This window comes from Schistocerca nitens, chromosome 8 (genome assembly GCF_023898315.1).
Source record: "Schistocerca nitens isolate TAMUIC-IGC-003100 chromosome 8, iqSchNite1.1, whole genome shotgun sequence".
Lineage (NCBI taxonomy): Eukaryota > Metazoa > Arthropoda > Insecta > Orthoptera > Acrididae > Schistocerca > Schistocerca nitens.
In genome coordinates this window covers 349,672,870-349,692,378 of record NC_064621.1, presented here as the reverse complement: position 1 = coordinate 349,692,378, position 19,509 = coordinate 349,672,870, and the positions used below count along the sequence as shown (strand labels likewise).

The window sequence follows — 19,509 nt, the reverse complement described above, 5'->3', positions numbered from 1 at the left end:
AGTAGTGCACACTGCTCTTGTAGGAGACAGAAAGTGACACAATGTAATTTTCTTGGAACACCACTGAAAGAACTTTCTGGGTGTCATTATCTGAGAGCTGTAGATGCACTGCAGACTTGGATGAGCATCACGCATCTTGAAGGTACCAGCAATGCCAACCCATAGTCCTTTGCCATGTGATGTGGAAAAGAAATGCCACTCTGCACACGCTTTGAAATCACTTTGATGGAAAGATATGTTTGTGAAATTCTTGAAGTTTTTGTACTGCACTTCAGCACCATCTGGGTGAAGTAACAAATGTAATTGGGTGATCAATGAAAATAGGATATCACAAAGTTAACCAAATGACGCTGGAGAACGTGAGCACTCACAGAGTCATGTTTCAAGCATTTTAATATGGTAACAAATGACATGCAATCAACTGCATGAGATTCTGGACATGTATAATAAACAACAAATCATGAATAGTAGCTTGTGCGTTGGTTCAGTGAAAGGCTTCAACCTCATCCTGCAGGACAAATGCACTATTCTCTGCAAAATCATACTAATAATGTATTCGTTGTCATAAAGCCTCTTTTTCAGATGTTGTAGAAATTCAGACTGTTGGGTGGTTACAAAGGAGTGCAGCAGGAATTCTTTTAGTTTGTCAACAAGGTTTTCCAATAAGTCTTCCACAAAAGACAGACATGCCTGGAGAGCTGTTCTATCTGTAGATGTCCATAGTTTGTATACTACTTAATCAATTCCATTTTTGTCAAACAATTCACCTATGCATGCCGTGAAAGCATGTGCGTGTGGGCAGTTCTCACATGCTGACATAACATTTTGGCTGTGTGGGATTACAGAAGATTTGAGCCAGTGTTTTTACATGTTACACTGACAGTTGGCATCACGTCAACTCTTTAAACCTGAAACCTTGCAACATGAGCTTCACATTTTGGTGAACTTGGTGTGTGTGTGCATGCACACACGTGCTCATGCTCTCTCTCTCTCTCTATGTGATCAGAAGTGTCCAGACACCTGGCTGAAAATGACTTACAAGTTCGTGGCACTCTCAATCGGAAATGCTTGGATTAAAATATGGTGTTGGCCCACCCTTAGCCTTGATGACAGCTTCCTCTCTCGCAGGCATACTTTCACATTCAGGTGCTAGAAGGTTTCTTGGGGAATGGGCAGCCCATTCTTCACAGAGTGCTGCACTGAGGAGGGGTATCAGTGAGACTTGCATGAAGTCGGCGTTCCAAAACATCTCAAAGGTGTTCTATAGGATTCAGGTTAGGACCCTGTGCAGGCCAGTCTATTACAGGGATGTTATTGTCATGTAACAACTCCGCCACAGGCTGTGCGTTATGAACAGGTGGTCAATCGTGTTGAAAGATGCAACTGTCATCCCCGAATAGCTCTTCAGCGGTGTGAAGCAAGAAGGTGCTTAAAACATCAACATAGGCCTGCTGTCATAGTGCCACACAAAATAACAAGAAGTACAAGCCCCTTCCATGAAAAACATGACTACACCATAAAACCACTGCCTCCGAATTTTACTGTTGGCACTACACACGCTGACAGATTATGTTCACCGGGCATTCGCCATACTCATACCCTGCCATCGGATCGCCACACTGTGTACCGTGATTCATCACTCCACAAAACGTTTTCCCGCTGTTCAGTCGTCCAGTGTTTACGCTCCTTCCACCAAGCGAGGTGTTGTTTGTCATTTACTGGCTTGATGTGTGACTGATGAGCGCCCGTTCGATCATGAAGTCCAAGTTTTCTCACCTCCAGCCTAACTGTCATGGTACTTGCAGTGGAGCCTGATGCAGTTTGGAATTCCTGTGTGATGGTCTGCGAGCTTATCTGTGATTGGTCAAAATAAGTATGCTTGCTATTGGCCTGTTCACAATGCTACCTTAGTGTGTGTTGCTAATTTTTTTAATGGTTAATGTGTTTTCTGTACTTTACATCATTTTGTTGCAGTCTGCATACAATCTGTACTGCTTTATTTCATTACTTGACTTGTACATATTAATTTACATCTTCTAATCTAAATGTCATCCCAGCTTGAGTTTTTACAACATTGTGTAGTGTTACTTGAATAAGCAAACATTTTTTAAAAAATTTTGAAGGTGACACTTTTGGAGATTCTCAAGGTTACTGACCCTTTAATTGTGTACATTATTTAAGTAAGGCCATGTTGCTCTCATCTGAAAGCCTCTTCCCAGCACTTTCCAAAATTACCAGGTTCACTGTTCTATCTCCATCAGAACAGAAGTTACAAATGATTTTGTCAGCTGTGATTGTCAAATTTTCTGCACATTTTAGAACCTCAGGCAAACATTATTTTTCTTGTACTGATGCTACAATTCTGTAATTTGGGATCTTATAGTCTCTCATCATTGGCGATGCATACCAAATTTGACAAATATCTGAGATGGGCTGCTTGAAAATTGTACTTTCCTGTGTTGATCTGACATGGAATGACCTTTAAGTGACACTATGGAACTGTATCCAGTGCCTCCCACAAGTAAAGAAATACAATACATCAATCTGCACATGGTATCTACTGCTTTACAGGTCCTGAGGATGAAGAGAGACAACTGCTGACATCAGTGACATGGGCCTGTAGTCCAGTGTTTGACAACCCTTCTTGAAAATGGGAACAACCTACATATTTTCTCAATCATTGGGGATGGGTTGGTACTCCAGAGAAGAGGAGCAAGTTCTTTCACATACTCTATGTAGACTCCTATATGTATCCAAACTGGTTCAGTCACTTTCCCTCTTGAGTGATTGTAATTGATTTTCTATACCACAGTCACATATTTTCATACTTGACATTTTGAAATTAGTGCAACAATTGAGAGGAGAAACAGCAGTACAATCTTTCTCAATGTAACAATTTTTGAGTAGGAATTTTGTATTTTGGCCTTTTCTGTGTGGTAAAGAGTACGGTGTCTCCATTTTCCAATAAGGTAGTATAAGTAAATGCTTCTAGTGGTTTATGTAGAAATGTTATATGCTGCAAGGCTTTCCAGGTTTTGCGGTATTCGGCTTGAAAAGCCAAGGCCAAGGCTACTAAACCTGACATTCTGGACATCAAATCTACTACCACATGTCTTCAACAGGTTTTCCTTTCAACTTTGGAGTGAATGCAGATTCAGTCAATCCACAGTTACAACATCTGAAGGTCAGTCTCTTATTTGTTTTAGCATTTCTTACTACACAAAGTTCATTACCAGATTGTATGTTAAAAAGTCTGCAATCTAGCAAATGGTTGGGCTGGAAATGCCATAGGCTTACAACTTCCAATATACACATTGTGTCTATATCATTGCTTTTAACTGATGACTGCCTTATTTTACCTTCTATATGACCCACACAATGAATCAAAACAGTATGTATCTGCAACATACAGAATCTGTGATGTACATCTGTATGTTCCCCCACAAACCAGGAATGGCTACTGAATTTTCAACAAAACTTGGTGCACATATGAATGGATCAAGAGGAATGTTCGATGTGAGCCCCTGGCTTTCGCCAATGACGTAATGTCAATGGCTGCTGTCATGTCACCTTTTGGTATGTTTATACACAGTTTTGTTGTTAACTACATAAGTCAACAACTATGAAAGCATTAAAAATTGGTTGTGGTGACAGACTGATCTGCAGCTTAGCCTGAGGTCTAGGTTAGGGCGAAAGGTGACAGGTCAGTTATGAGTTTGAGAAGCCAACAATTATGGTATTACAAAAACCTGGCTGTGATGTCAGACTGATCTGTGGCTGAGCCCATTTGAAAAAACTGCCAACAACATCACTTTACAGTCGTCAATTGTTTAAGGCATTTGTCACGTTTCCTACATAATTGGTCAAAGCCAACACTTGTATCTAACATTCCTTTATATCCCACATGAATTATTAAAAAATACTGGCAGAGGGAGAGGGGGTGGAGGGTTGGTAAGACACCCTATTAACACTAAACGAGGAGGAGGAGGTGATAGTAAGAAGTGACATGCAAAATTTAATAGAGGGAGGGTGAGCAGTAGGGATGAATACTAAAGTGCTACAGAACAAACAAAATTTATTGAAAATATAGAGGTCTTTTCTTTCTTTTCTCTTTGCACACACATTAAGTAACTTCTCCCATTTATGTATGAAAAACTATATCCTCCATATGACTGCAAAAGGCCGTGCGGCAATGAGTAATGTGTTCACTGAAGTTCTCGATGACATCTAGTGGGATGCTGTTAATAACCCTTTTAATTTCATCCTTCAATTGGTGTTTTGTTTGTGGTTTGTTCATATACACTTTTGACTTCACAAATCCCCACAAAAAGAAGTCACAAAGCGTAAGATCACATGGTCTGGTCAGCCATTCCTTGTTGCAATGCAAACAGATATTTTTTGGAGGAAACTTGTCATTCAGCAGAACAATCATTTCATGGTACATGTGTCATGTTGAATCATCTTTCACTCTTCGTGACCAGAATGCACACCACACAGAAGTGCACTGTGGATACATCTCATCTTCTGCAATCACTCGTGGATTTTCGTTGCCCGATGACCTGCTTATCAATGTTTCCACTGAGGTGGAAGCATGCCTCATCTGAGAAAATTATTCTTTTTGGGAATTTCTTGCTCTCCACTTCTCATGCCAAGACCCAATGAGCATATCAATGTCTCTTTCCATGCAGGTTCAGCTCTTGTGTAAGTCGAATCTTGTACGCATGCATTTTCAGTTCTTTTGAAAGGGTTTCATGCAGTGAACTTGGTGATAAATTCATTTGTTGAGCTCCTCGGCAAACCAATTTTCTGGGGCTTACGGTCACTTTGTCACGTATGACAGCAATATCTTCTTGTTTTTGAACAGAATGCAGTCGTCCTGTTTTCTTAGTATTTCACACAGAACCTGTGGTCTCAAACTTCCATATCAACTTCCTAACTGATGATTCAGTTCGAGCAGCAGTACGTCCGAGTGCCACACACAATTCACAAACAGTTGCCATGGGACTATCAATGTTTTTGTAATAACTTTTTAATCACTTGGATACATAGCTCAGTTGTTATCTACTCCATGTTGAAAATAATCATCAAACAACAATGCTCACCATACAAAAGCTATCAGGCTACTAACGAGAAGGACTATAGGTAACAAACATGAAAAAAACCTTGGCTGCCAACTGTCATATGGCAAAATGGTACAAAATTCAAATTTATCCTTACTTCCCAGACACCTGTTACAAAATACCCAATGCTGCTGTTGCAACCATAATATTTGTTGTTACTTGGCTTATTGGTGGCACTTCTGACATCTCAGTCAAACAAAAATCAATAACCTTCACAGGGGTATCTTGGAAGTACTACAAAGCAAATGTTGCTTATTGAGTGGTGAGTTCACCCAAGAATTTATTTATTATCTTGGAGAAGCAAAATGTTTAGTCAAATTTTCTAGTAAATTAATATTATCATGAATTTTCCTGTATAATTTGTTCTTCACTAATACTTAAAAGTCAATAAAACTATAGACTATGGACAGAACTGATTTCTTTTCCTAACAGATGGTTTGGTTAAATAAGTAACTTAGCAATTACAAGGAGTCAGACGCTATTACTCTCGCACCTTACAATTTTCCAAGTTTGTAACTTCACAGCAAGTGAATGACAAATCTGTAATCTATGGGGAAAAAATAAACTTCATCTCACTTTTTGACTGAAACTGTATACAACAGGGCAACTACATAAACATGATTGAGTAACTTATTTGTACTTCTTCAAAAAGCCAAAGCATTTCACAGTGAAAATTCTTTAGCAATTACTCTTTGCTTTGTCTCCGCTTTCTCCTTTCTTTTATCCATGCTCTTCAGTTTCATCATCTGTCTACTCAAAGCCCCTCACCTTTCTTCTTGTTCTACTTTTTTGTGCCTTAACTTCTGTACTGTGGAATATCCTACCTGTATTTCTTATGCAGTTTAATTTTCTTCACTTCTTCCTTATTTACCATCAAGAAGTCAATTGGTTGTTAGGGGGAAGAGACCAAACAGTGAGGTCATCGGTCTCATGGGATTAGGGAAGGACGAGGAAGGGAGTTGGCTGTCCCCTTTCAAAGGAACCATCCTGGCATTCGCCTGGAGTGATTTAGGGAAATCACAGAAAACCTAAATCAGGATGGCTGGACGCGGGATTGAACCATCGTCCTCCCAAATGCAAGTCCAGTGTGCTAACCACTACGCCACCTAGCTCGGTAAGAAATCAGTGTTACAGGACCTTTATAGTGTTGTTCCTCAATGAGGAAAAGGTGTTTTTTTTAATGATTAATTGGAACGAATTATTTGTATATATCCATGATACTACCAAAAACAGCTACTGTAAACCAAATGAAATTTCATTCTTAAAAACAAGACGCTTCATATATCTGTAACTGCAACCTTGAATCCCATCCATTGATTTGTCAATTCCATTTCCAAATAACGGAAATGAATTGTAACTGCACTAAATTTCAGAAATTAAGCTCATAGGATACGAAACAAAACATATCATTGAAAAACATCACACACTTTGTTTCAGTTTCACTCGACAACGGTGTCTCAAAAACGCCTTCAAAGCACAAAAAAATTGATAACATAGGAGACTGGAAGGCTATTTTAACAAAGAGTGACTCACCAAGCAAACTGCAAACTTGGATATAACTTTTGTTTAAGCAGTTCCGAAAACGCTACAATTTCTGCTTGTTGCTTTGGAATCAGCAGATAGTCAGCAATGAAATTCTGAAATGTAATACACTGTGCCAAATCACAAAAAAAATTGGCTACTATACATGAACGAAAAAGTTATGAAAATAATTATTTTGGGAATTTGTTTATTTTTAATGTACCGTCATTGCATTTAATAGAGTTATTTTCTAAGATGTCACAAAATTTTTACCTTCTTCCTTAGATAACTACATATTTCGTCGAAACCACATATAACATGACTTCCATGCCTGAATACTGGCAGTTTTCCTTTCGGCGTCCGAAACGGGTTATTTGTGGCATTATACTGCAGAGGTACACCGCAAAATGTTGCATACGCCTGTAATTAATGTAAAATGACTACACGTTCTATGACAATATTTGTTGGGGATATATTCTAGTCACAAATAATTGAGGTTGGTTCGCTGAAACACATTCTTACCATTACTTCCAGACAATGTAAATCAACTGAAGCTAGCCCCCAATCGCCTGCCCACACATCAAGTTCCATAGGATGATTCATTATTAATGGAATAAATGCAGTTTCCAGCTTACTAAATGCAACAGTTGTTTACACCAACACAATAATATTTTGTGTTAGTTACACATTTCAGTTCACACTTATCGATGCGCAGTCTCGAGAAAAACTTAAGCCTTCTACGGTACTTAATCGATTTAAAATACACAAAAACACAGTAACACTAAATAATGCCGGTTACCCCACGCGTCAATAGTGTGCATATTCTTCGATTCAAAGATTATCTCACAAACCGAGAGAAATTCCACTTGAGATTTTTTCGCATGGGAAACTAGTAATTTTTCTTCGAGTGGAATTTGAGCATGTATTAAATTTGAATCATTAAACAACTATTCAAGTAAATATTTAAAAGTCGAATTAAGGTCAACACACTGGACCACACGACACGTCAAAATGTTCCACAATGTATTTCAAATGGTGGCATTCACAGAGGTAGTCAACGAACCGTCACTTCACGTCACGTCACGTCAAGATCCCCCCGGGAAAAAGTTTTCACATTGGCGTCATATGCTAACATAGGAAGTTAACCTACTCTCTACTGGTGTTGGATTTCACGCGTTTGTGCCTTCTTAATCTTTATTTTATTATTGCTCTTTGTTTTTCTGGTAAATCGCAAATGTTCCATGTTGACCATATTTTTTCCATTGAGTGTTCTATTTATTTATTTATTTATTCTTCCACAGGCGGGATCGTATATAAGCGAAAAATTATTTAGATTTTAGAATAACAGTACAGAGCTGACTCCCACACTACACATAAACAAGAACAAAAGTTCATGGCCAGTAATTTTCATAAAGTAACATCTTAAGTGAAAAGTCAGCTCTAATGAAGGAGAAAAATACAGCAGTTTGAGATGTTATCAATTATGTAAGGAAAAAACATAATGGGCAGGCCGGCCGGAGTGGACGATACCAATCAAATTTGCGTACTTCAGAACGAACTTAGTCAGTTGGCAGCTTGTGAAGTGACGTCGCTGCTCCGATACAACGCCGAAGAAGTGAATGTCCCCCAAGAAACTTACATTGGCGGAAATGGTCGAAGATAAGCTGTTACCACTTCAAAACGAAAATAAAGTAAATTGAATTGTTTAAAATATGTCTAAATAACGGTCTGAATTTTAATTACACTGTTTTTTCACCTCAATAATAATTTACAGGAAAGAAAGCGGTTCTAGGCGCTACAGTGTGGAACCGCACGACCGCTACAGTCGAAGGTTCGAATCCTGCCTCGGGCATGGATGTGTGTGATGTCCATAGGCTATTTAGGTTTAAGTAGTTCTAAGTTCTAGGGGACTGATGACCTCAGGAGTTGAGTCCCATAGCCCTCAGAGCCATTTGAACCATAATGGGCAAGGTAAACACACTCTTTTTATTTCCTGATAGATATTGTTTGATTTTTTTGTTTTTATATAGTTTCGCTAGCAAATAAATATCGATATTTTGAATTTTTTTAAATTTCTCAGTACTTCACCAAAACACATTAATCAAAAACCTAAATTATAAAGTTTGCGCCGGCCTGAGTGGCCGAGCGGTTCTAGGCGCTACAGTCTGGAACCGTGCGACCCCTGCGGTCGCAAGTTCGAATCCTGCCTCGGGCATGGATGTGTGTGATGTCCTTAGGTTAGTTAGGTTTGAGTAGTTCTAAGTTCTAGGGGACTGATGACCTCAGAAGTTAAGTCCCATAGTGCTCAGAGCCATTTAAACCATTTATAAAGTTTGCTTTGAACATTGAAACTTTTTAACATTGTTGGTTTCCCAATTTCGACATTATACTCCGACTTTTTGTGTCATGGATGGTGACACGTAACCTCACTTTCACCTAGAACGTCAATAGCAAGGATTCTTAGAAGGAAAGCTTATGCATTAAAGTATGGTGAGAGGGTGGGAGGGGGGGGAGGGAGGAGAGAGAGAGAATGGCGTTGCTTGCAAACATCAGAAATAGTAAACTCTCGCCGCGCCCCCTCATATTCTGCATCACTATTCTTATATGAGGCTCCTCAAACCGGATTTCGTAGAGCGATTTCCCAATAGCACTTCTGTTTGGTCATATTAACAAACCAATATCGATTCTGAAAATGTGGTTCCAGCCTGGATTTCCACTTCCACAATTGATTTTCGTTCCCATGTAAAGATTCCGTCACATCTTCCTCTTTCTGAGCTCAACATCTCACTAATTATAGAGGGATGCTGACTCAGTTTTTAAGGATAGCAAATGGGAAATTCTGGTACAGAAAATGGACCAGATATCACCGGTGTGTGTGTGTGTGTGTGTGTGTTTGGTGATTGAATTGTTATGAAACAATGTGTGTATAGTGTGTGCAGTGACTTATAGTGAGATATGAGTGAAGAATATAGCTTACATTATTTAATAAGTTATTTGTAAGAAAAGTATTGTATACCAGGGGTAAATCTATGATTGTCTCTATCTATAAGTCTTTAAATTTATGTGTATATGAATCAGCTTATTCTAAATTGGTCTAAATTTGTAAATACTTTGACCTGTCCTATATCCTTGTAAAACGAAATCTATAGATGAATAAAGCTACTACTACTACAACATGTGCTACAGCATTCGACATGCAACATGCTCTCTTGATACCCACTATGCTGCTCAACACTCAGAAAAGACCTGGCTTGTACATGTTGTATAAGCGACTGCAGCGCCCTGGAGCAGCAATTCGTAACTACAGATGACGCACAAAGTACACAATACATATGTGTTCTTGAAATGGACAAACATAAACCAACAGAGATAGCTCTAAGGAGTGCTCACACTGGACAAGATAGCATATGTCGACATGGACGCAGTTGCTAAAGCCAACTGTACGAGACACAGCGCCCGCATCATATTCGATTTGGTGATTAATGTGATTTGTCCAAGTACCTTGGTTATTTGCGACCACAGTGCTCTCCAGTGGCAATTGCTGTATCTGACTCTCAAACCACATAGTTTATTCAAGAATTGGACCAGTTTAATATTCCCAAGTTAGCTCCATTAAAAAGCACATTTCGCCCTTTTACCATCTGCCAGTCATGTTGTACTGTCTATGGTAGACATAAATAAAAACTTCAATGCAAATACATTTCTCAGGTCTGCAATCTGATCGTATTGTTTAAATCAGACAATATTTCATCGATGCAACTGCTCGACATCTTCAGGTGGTGGTAGTTGCTGCTGTCACTGCTGCAAGATATGACTGATGATAATCACACAGCGGCGTCGAAATTTATCAGGCCAGGAGCAGGCAATATACAAGTGCAGGAAGATGGTAGCATTTGGAGGAAAGTGGGGTTCCTAGCGCCCCCTACCAGAAAATGCAGAAAGGCCTCCCGCATGTGCGCTGTGGGTAATGACTGTGCTGTTGGACGCTCCTGTGATTAAAAACTGAATTAATTCTCAGCTGTACATTGTGTCGAATCATGAATCGGAAGTTCTTGTTCTCGATGTTTTCATTTAATGGCACCCAGTGCTGGAGTCCAGGCGGCACTTAATTGAAAACCTGCATCACTGTTGATAAGATTGTCCTCTGTACAGATATGTATGGCCTCCTTATCGACACAGTTCCAGAAAGATGACGCTGGGGAGAAAATTTCCATCCTTTCATCAAACGTGCAATGCCCCTTGTCCGGGCAATACTCTGCTATCACTGATTTATCAGGTTGCCCCAGGCGTGTGTGACAATGGCATTTGACACAAGATTCTTGCATGGTTTGGCATGTCTGCCCAATATAAGATTTCCGCATTGGCATGGGATGTCACGTTTCTTGAGGCCAAGGTCAACTTTAACTGAGCACAATAAATTCCTAAATTTTGCTGGTGGCCGAAAAACACACTTGATGTGTCTGTTGATCATTTTTTCTATTCATGAAGACATGTCACTAAAATTGGATAAGAACGCCATTGCAATGGGTACCGCTGCATCTTCGTTTACATCCTTGCTTTGAATCTGCGTAGGTCAGAATGCGTCACGTATCTATCTATCGGAATAGCCATTCTGTTGGAATACCATTCTTAGATGTAGCTCCATGTAGATTGTCAGCATCTGAGACCACACGTGCTCTATACATTAAAGAGTGTAAGACACTACTGCATTGTGCAGGGTGACGACAACTTGTGACCTGCAAAAATAGCTCTGTCTGAGTTGGTTTGTGATAGACACTATGTCCCAATATACCATTGGCTTTTCTTTTGACCATTACATCCAGGAATGGTAAAATGCCATCTTTTTCCACCTCCATAGTGAACTGTATATTCGGGTGGAGCGAGTTCAGATGCCAGTGAAACACAGCCAGTGTCTCTATTCAGTGGTGCCACACCACAAATGTCTCATCTATGTGCTGCCAGAAATATGAAGTTTGAGACTTATTGACTGCAGTGCTTTTTCCTCAAAGTCTTCTGTAAAACAGTTGGCCACTATGGGAGAAAGAGGACTTCCCATGGTGGCACCATCCACTTGGTCTCTGAATAAGAAATAAGTTGAGGTAAGCACATGTTTAAACAATAACACAATGTCTTTCTCAAACTGACTGCTGATAAGTTATGGAAGTACCTCTGTAGGACTCATTAGAACTTATTAGTATTCAGTAGCAAAATCCTTAGAACATATGAATTACAAGACTTTAAAGAAGAAAGTACAAAATATCTTACTGCAAGTAGTGCAAGCTCACTTGTACATAAAGTGAATCAAATAAACTTACCCCTGATAGAGAGATATAACATCGAATATTACAGAACATTCTACTATTAAATTAATAAGAACGTCCCAGAACACTCTAGAAAATGTGAAGGCGAACAAAGAAAATTGGATTCAGTGTGAAACAAACAAGTTACAAATCAGTTCATAATACCATATCTCTATTCATTACACTACACTGAACTTCCACAACATGCAACAATATATTGTATCCTACCATCTCCAGAAGGCTTTAATGACCAATATTTTATTATCAGACATTTTATTATAACAAGTCATACAAAAAAATTAGTTTCTGATGGATCTTCAATGTGCCAGTGCCTTGAAATGACATACTTTCATAACACGAAAGTTATAATACGAGTATTCTTTAATCACAAGTATGACGTTTCTCGTCGTTTTACTACAACAAATCATACCTATAGTGACGTGTTTTTTGAGAGATCCTCAATGTCATAGTGCTTTGAATCAGCATAATATAGTTATAGGATGCAAGTTATAATATAAAACCCACCAAAAATGGGCTTCAACTGAAATTCAATATATCGCTTCTTAACTCTATATTAACAAAAGCAGTTCTCCCGATATTTTATAGAACAATCTATTGTACCAACTAAATCAGAAACAAGAACAGGCAATTTCCAAACGCCATACTGGACTGTCTATCAAAACAGCTTCAGCTCTTAATGTGCCCTTATTTATATATACACTACAAGAGGTACTCGGGTTCTACTCCTTTTAAAGATAGAGTCTACGTTTCTTGAACACACCAACATATGTCTGTGTTGTCAGGATATCATCATGACTGTAGTGACAATTGTAGCAGACGAATTAAAACAGCGGCTCAATATATCTTCAGTTGGTACATTCAGTCAAATTTTGGAAACTATTGCTGGCTTTTAGCCGGCTGGAGTGGCCGTGCGGTTCTAGGTGCTACAGTCTGGAACCGAGTGACCGCTATGGTCGTAGGTTCGAATCATGCCTCGGGCATGGATGTGTGTGATGTCCTTAGGTTAGTTAGGTTTAATTAGTTCTAAGTTCTAGGCGACTGATGACCTCAGAAGTTAAGTCGCATAGTACTCAGAGCCATTTTATTGCTGGCTTTTCATTTTTTTTGAGTGAGAACCTGCCACATTCATACTCGTTATTTGCATACATATTATGAAAAGTACTTAACAATAAATTTCCCGGTGGTAAGTGTTCTGGTTTGTGAAATAAGTTGTAATTTGTGCAAAAAATTACAGTGTGAGAAAAATAAACTTTTCCTTTGCACTTGAAAGTAACCAAATTAATCACAAAAAACAGGAACAGCAACATTCCTCTGGGATAACCAGATATGTTTCATTTGCATATGTACTTAGTTTGAAGATGTTCTAATCTGGAAAGTAAATTTTCAAAAATAACTAGCCTGAGAGAGAAAAAAGTAGGTTAACAGAGAAAAGAAATGGAACAAAAAATGTCCGGCACTCTGATTGCCACCACCCTATTGTAATCTAAAGTCGACTTATTAATTTTGAAGTGTGTTAATAATTTGTGTGGTTGGTCACATTTTCACAGCACTTGGCTTGCTGAGATAGTGACACACTGCAGGGTGGGGGGGGGGGGTAGCAATGGTAGAATTTGAATGAACAGTTTTCAAAACACTCATCTTTTATTCTTCTTCTTTGTTGAAGCCCATTCTGAAATGCAACTTTTTTTATACTGGGCTAGAGGATGCTGAGCTTCATTTTGTTAAATAAATACAAATAAACATCATCCAGCATGCTAAGACAATACACATAACTTGTATGCCTTCAAACTCGTACTACAAGTACAAAGTACAAACAGTCCGAAGCCAAATATTTACCTCTAACAAAATGTAGCAAAGAAAATACTATCATATATCGATCTACTTGTGCAAAATCATCTTTGAAACCTACATCTCAAAAATAAAGAACAAATAATTATCACAGCTTATCTGTTTAAGAAGTCCATAATCATCATCATAATTACATTAAGTGTTTATGTATGTTGACATTTATACATTTTCATATAGCTATATGGCAGTGGATTTCAGGTTTTAAGTCTTCATCGTGGGTATCAGTCATTTAATATGATCCAAGATCGGTTAGTACATTTATCTCACCATAACCAGTTTTATTACGACATGGAAATGGGACTCTCACAACAGTTGTTTGGGGACATCCAGTCTGTATTACTAAACGACTATCCCAGGGCATGGAAAGCTGCCTCAGTTGAAGGTTGCCTGTCTGACAGCTTCAGGGGAAACAAAAATTTGATTTTCGTTTGCCGAATTTAAAATTTAAAATGCTGACATAATCTTTCTCTTTGAGGAATATAATCCTATGTGGAAAGTACCACACAGTTAAGAAGCTTATTTCAGCTATAAAATGTGTAAACTGATCAGCCAGAACATTATGACCACCTACCTACTATCGATATAAACCCATCCAGGCGATATCAACATCACCTGATGAATGACTACTAGTAAGGTACATGTATGGTTCATGTAGTGTCACTGAGCATTCTGTTCATGTATAGAATGGGGAAGGTGAGCAATCTATCTGAGTTTGACTTAAGGCAGATTGCGACAGTCCAGAGGGTCAGCATGAGCATTTCGGTGGCTCCACGATTTGCCAGGTTTTCAAGGAGTGCTGTGTCGAAAGTCGTCAACACGTGGGGAAACCAAGGTGAAACCATGTCCAGACGTTGTTGGGCTGGGCGGCTACCTCTCATTACAGACGTTGGGCGTTCTAGGAAGAGGACAGGCAGGGGTCTGTGGTGGAACTAACATTAGACTTTAATCCTGGGCAGAGTACAAGTATGTCTGAACAAGCAGTGCACCATACACTTCTAAGGATAGGCCTCCACAGCTGACAACCCATGCATGTGCCAATATTAACACCACGAGATCAGCAACTGCGACTGAAATGGGCACGTAGCAATCGACACTTCGGATGGTGGCGCAGTGGCAGAGTGTTGCATAGTTTGATGAATCATGATACCTTTTCCATCATGCAGATGGGAGCGAGCGAATCCGTCGTCTTCCACGGTAACAGCTCCTTGACGTCCGTGCTGTAAGACAGACACAAATTGGCGGCGACTTCATTACACTCTGGGAAACATTCACATGGGCATCCATGGGTCCATTGGAACTCGTGCAAGGCACCATGACGGTCGAGGAGCATCATACATTGGTTGCAGACCACGTCTACCCCTTAATGACGATCATGTTTCGCGACGGCAGTAACATATTTGAGCAAGATAATGCGCCATGTCACCATGCTACGAGTGTGGTTGTGTGCTTTGAAGAACATAGTGGTGAGTTACAATTGATGTGCTGGCCCCCCAACTCGGCAGATCTGAACCCAATGGAACGCGTCTGGGATGTCTTGAACGTTGTGTCAGAGCTCATCGCTCTCGTCCCCGGAATTTACGAAAATTAGGTGACTTGTGTGCGTGGATGTGGTGCGAAATCCATGCAGCGACCTACCAAGACCTCATTGCTTCCACGCCACGATGCGTACATTCACAACAGATTTTGCAGACAGTGCTCATATACAGCTTTGAACGCTCCTGCAAAATTACGTTACTGTACGACACATGGTTCAGGAGATATGACATCATAAACACTGAGATGGGTGAAAAACTAGATATTGATTAAAACAGAGTGCAAATTACCGAGAATACTCTTACAGTGTTTGATAATGAGAGCACTAAGCAATATCTAGCAAACTTTAAACACAGTTTCAAACCTTTCCTAAACTTTTTGCAATCAGAAGTTTGAAGCTGTTTGGTACAAGGAAGTTCGTTTCTTTATCGAATTAGCGGTTTGTTGGTAGGCTAATAAAGGAGTTGTTTGTTGAGGACAAATTTTCGTTCGAAAATCATTTTCAAATAAGTAGAAAATCAATTTTGCATTTCTTTTGAACCACATTTCTGGCTCTATACAGAAGTCTAATACACATAAATGAGATTCTGTGCCATTTTACGTAAAATTATGTGTAACACTGAGATATCTGGCAACTAAAGATACTTTATCATCATGGCAGTACGTGTATCAAATTCCTAAGAACACTATTTTTAAATTTTTATGCGTAGTACTGGATACTCTCCAGAATATGCCGAGGGTACATCAGAAATGAAGGTTTGGCTCAACAATTCTGCTTTGCTTTTATTCTTTTGTTTAGTTGAAGTTCTGCTGTAAATATAACGTTTCCTTTACCAGACTGGTACTTACATTTGTAACCAAACTTTGCAATACTCTGCAAAACAGCCATTACTCAGCTTATGTTCCAATAAGAACACTGTTGTATTTACATGGGATTTCAATTAGGGTCAAGAGTAGCTTTAAATCCGTAAAGGCACAAATAAATTTATATTTTCACTCCACCACAATAATTACGCTCAGTAGCTAAATAAAAATAATCATTAAACTGAAATAAGAAGTACTTGCACAAAATTGATCGTTCTGCAATAATATTAAACTCAGTAAGTCCATACTCTTAATTACACTTTTAGAATTCATTTTGTCACTTTAAACGAGGCTTTATTATCTTGTAACAAATACATGATTACAGGGAATAGCTGCATGCTACAAAGAGACTCCTATTACATGGCTTAAGAAATTATGCCACTTTATGAAGTATTTATTTAACTAGTTCAAAACTAGCACATTGTTTTCCCATGAAACTAACATTTAACTTTTACAAACAAACAACTGAAGACCTGTGCTGTTGAACAAACCAAATCAGAATGAGAGTAGATCAACCTAGTGGCTGTTGCTGCAGCTCCTAGGCGTTATTGGAAGAAGGGACTTCCACCCAGTAAGAAAGTGAAGAATTTTTTCGGAAATTCGGTTTCCATTTTCCGGAAGTTGTTTGACATGTAAATTTGGTGTACGTCGATACACATACATGGAACAGAATGGGACAGAATGCCAAACATTCCGCAATACGATTGTTCTGAGCTTCATGGTTAGTTGTTTACGTGTTGCCTGTTGGTGTTTATCTTGGGATCTTCGGTTAACATTTTTGATGATTTTTCTACTGTTTTGTCATTACGAGCTGCTGACATTATCAAAGTTTCGCCCTCCATTACTGATGGAAGACTGGAGTGGAGCCTGCAGCTAGAGATTATATGTATATACCTGTCTTGGCAACATCAATGGCCCTTTCCTATATCATTACAACTGTAGTTCTCCCCTTGTTACTTGCTATGGTCGTTCGCTGTAGTGGAAGAATGCAGTAACCATTTACTTTAAGGTTTTCTTCTTTTTTGTCAAAAAGGCTGTTATACTCATGAATTTCTATGGCTTCCCCGAACAAATTGGAAAGCCATAGAAATTGACCAATTCTACCTGATTCCACTATTGTACACTAAATTTGTATCGTTTTGGGGGTCTCAATATAAAAGTAGGTGTTTCTGTATACACAAAATGGACAGAGGATGTCTGCTTAGCTACCTGCTGTATTTGTAGAACAACGGTTCTGAGACATGCATTGAGGGACTGCAGAAGCCTTCCAGTCTCTGATGTTCCAAAAACCTTCATATTCACCTCAGAACTGTAATATATAATGAAAGAATGAGGGAGTATTGAATGAAACATCTTTTAATGTAAATAAATATTGTATATAGTAGACGACTACCAATCTTAAGCAATAAAGTATGTGTAATTATGGTATTATCAGAATAACTAGCGAACTCCCTAGATCAGTGGTCGTCAAACTGTGGTCCAGGGGCCACATGCGACCCAAATCAAGTATTCATGTGGCCCACGGTTCTGAGCTGTATTTTATTGCAGTATTCATCTAGTAGATAACAGACAAATCTAAAATGGTCAGAAAACGTTAAGAGCTTCCTAAGAAAATAGTTTTCCTGCTTAACAACAAATAAAAATACCTACAGAGACAGTAATATTTTAAGAAGTGCTTAATTTTAATGGAATTTCATGAATTTGGCGTAGAGTTAAGTACAATTGCCACTGACCTCACGGGGCAGAGAGGAAGCAAGCGTGGCCGCTGCAGGGTTAGAGGGTTTGAGAGGGAAAATGTTCTACCGATTGTTTCCAGTACTGACAACCCACAGGCCCATGTGCCTTGTACCAGTCAGCTACTACAGTATAAATTTCGAATGGAAGTAACATTGATTCACGAATGTGCAGTATAGGAATAGTCATCTTCAAATGCGGTACATATTTGTAGCAAAGTATTTGAAATTAAATTAAGGCTGTTGTGATAAAAAGCAATAGGTAGAAGAAAAATTATAGTAAAACATTTAAGAAACATTTGTGATCATATCTCTTAATGCATAATGCAATTAAATATAAGTTAATACTCCACTCACACAGAGAACACAACAACTCTTCGTTAGGCAATTACAGTGTTACAACTCTGGCAGTGCTGAGGGTGGCAGCAATCTGGAACATAGAACAAAGTGTTCCAAATGATGCCAACTCTCAAGACCAGTACCTGGGAGCTGGTGGCCAGCTTATCGCACCATTACTATAGATGGTCTGCTGGGGGCTCATAAATTTCTAATTTTTGTAGGTTAGCAATTAACAATCAGATCATGCATATGTGGCCTGAGGTGGTGCCCAAAAGTGTCAGCATTGGCTCTTGAGCAAATATGTTTGACGTCCACTGCCCTAGAATGTCCTCTATCTCTACTGGAATCCCATAAATTTTGACACAGATTATGTCAGCAGTTGCTTTAATGTATCTTAACGATAAAATCAGTGAATACTAGCTTACAGGTCTTTCTACAAGAAACAAAGGGTGCAATAACAAACCTTTGTGGACCGCTTGATTCCGAAAGTTCAGTGTCCTTGATTGACCATAAATGTTATTTGGAGTTTTGTCGATTCAATAGGTTATTTGTTATGAGGCCTACCTGGCAGAATTGTCACGTTGCGAATGGGGATGCATTCCCCGTGGTGAGGGAAGTGCAGGGTAGCCTATCAATCTGTGACTTTATGTGGCCCGTTACCTTGTTGGTAGTTAAGGGTTTAGCTGTACCCTTACTCCTGGGCTGCGATTACATTCAGCACAATGGGTTGGTATTAGACTATGTTAGTCACACAGTAAGCTTTAACTTCAGACTGGAGAAAACGATAGCACTGTGTGTGTGTGTGTGATCGTTCTAACTTGGTCAGTATGGTCGGCAACAAAGCCAACAGGTTTGAGATTAGTCACCTTCCTGAAGATTGCGCAACTCAGTTAATAGAATTGTTAGATGAGTTTCCTGACGTGCTTTCTGAGAAACGTGATGTAACCAGCTTATTGAATATCACATTCATTAGTATGATGATCTATCGGTTTGGCAGTCGCCTTATAGACTTTCCCCTCCCAGGATGAGAATCCTAAAGCAAAAACTGGACACTATGCTGCAGAATGGCGTTATCAGACCATCAACCTTGTCTTACGCTTCACCAATATTTCTTGTTCCTCAAGCCGGCGGTAAGGATTATAGATCTGTAGTTAATTACTGGTTATTGAATAAGAAAGGTATGTTGAAATCTGTTCCCTTACCCAATATTCATAATTGTTTTTTGTGGTT

General features: G+C 39.1%; 1 protein-coding gene across 2 annotated transcripts in view; it reads right to left on the bottom strand.

The window, feature by feature from the left end:
- Nucleotides 1-19,509, bottom strand: part of LOC126198448 (metaxin-1) — a 134,811-nt gene that overhangs the window by 28,357 nt on the left and 86,945 nt on the right. Inside the window, exons 1-3 of one of the 2 annotated variants that reach the window (XM_049934776.1) lie at nucleotides 7,164-7,532; nucleotides 6,915-7,061; nucleotides 6,654-6,757 (exon numbers count right to left, since the gene is read on the bottom strand). The exons of the other annotated variant lie outside the window; for it this stretch is intronic. Of the exons in view, the coding sequence (XP_049790733.1) occupies nucleotides 6,654-6,757; nucleotides 6,915-7,061; nucleotides 7,164-7,244 (332 nt within the window). The 5' untranslated portion in view covers nucleotides 7,245-7,532. Of the gene's footprint in view, nucleotides 1-6,653; nucleotides 6,758-6,914; nucleotides 7,062-7,163; nucleotides 7,533-19,509 lie in introns of those variants that run through there. 2 annotated transcript variants of the gene reach the window in all.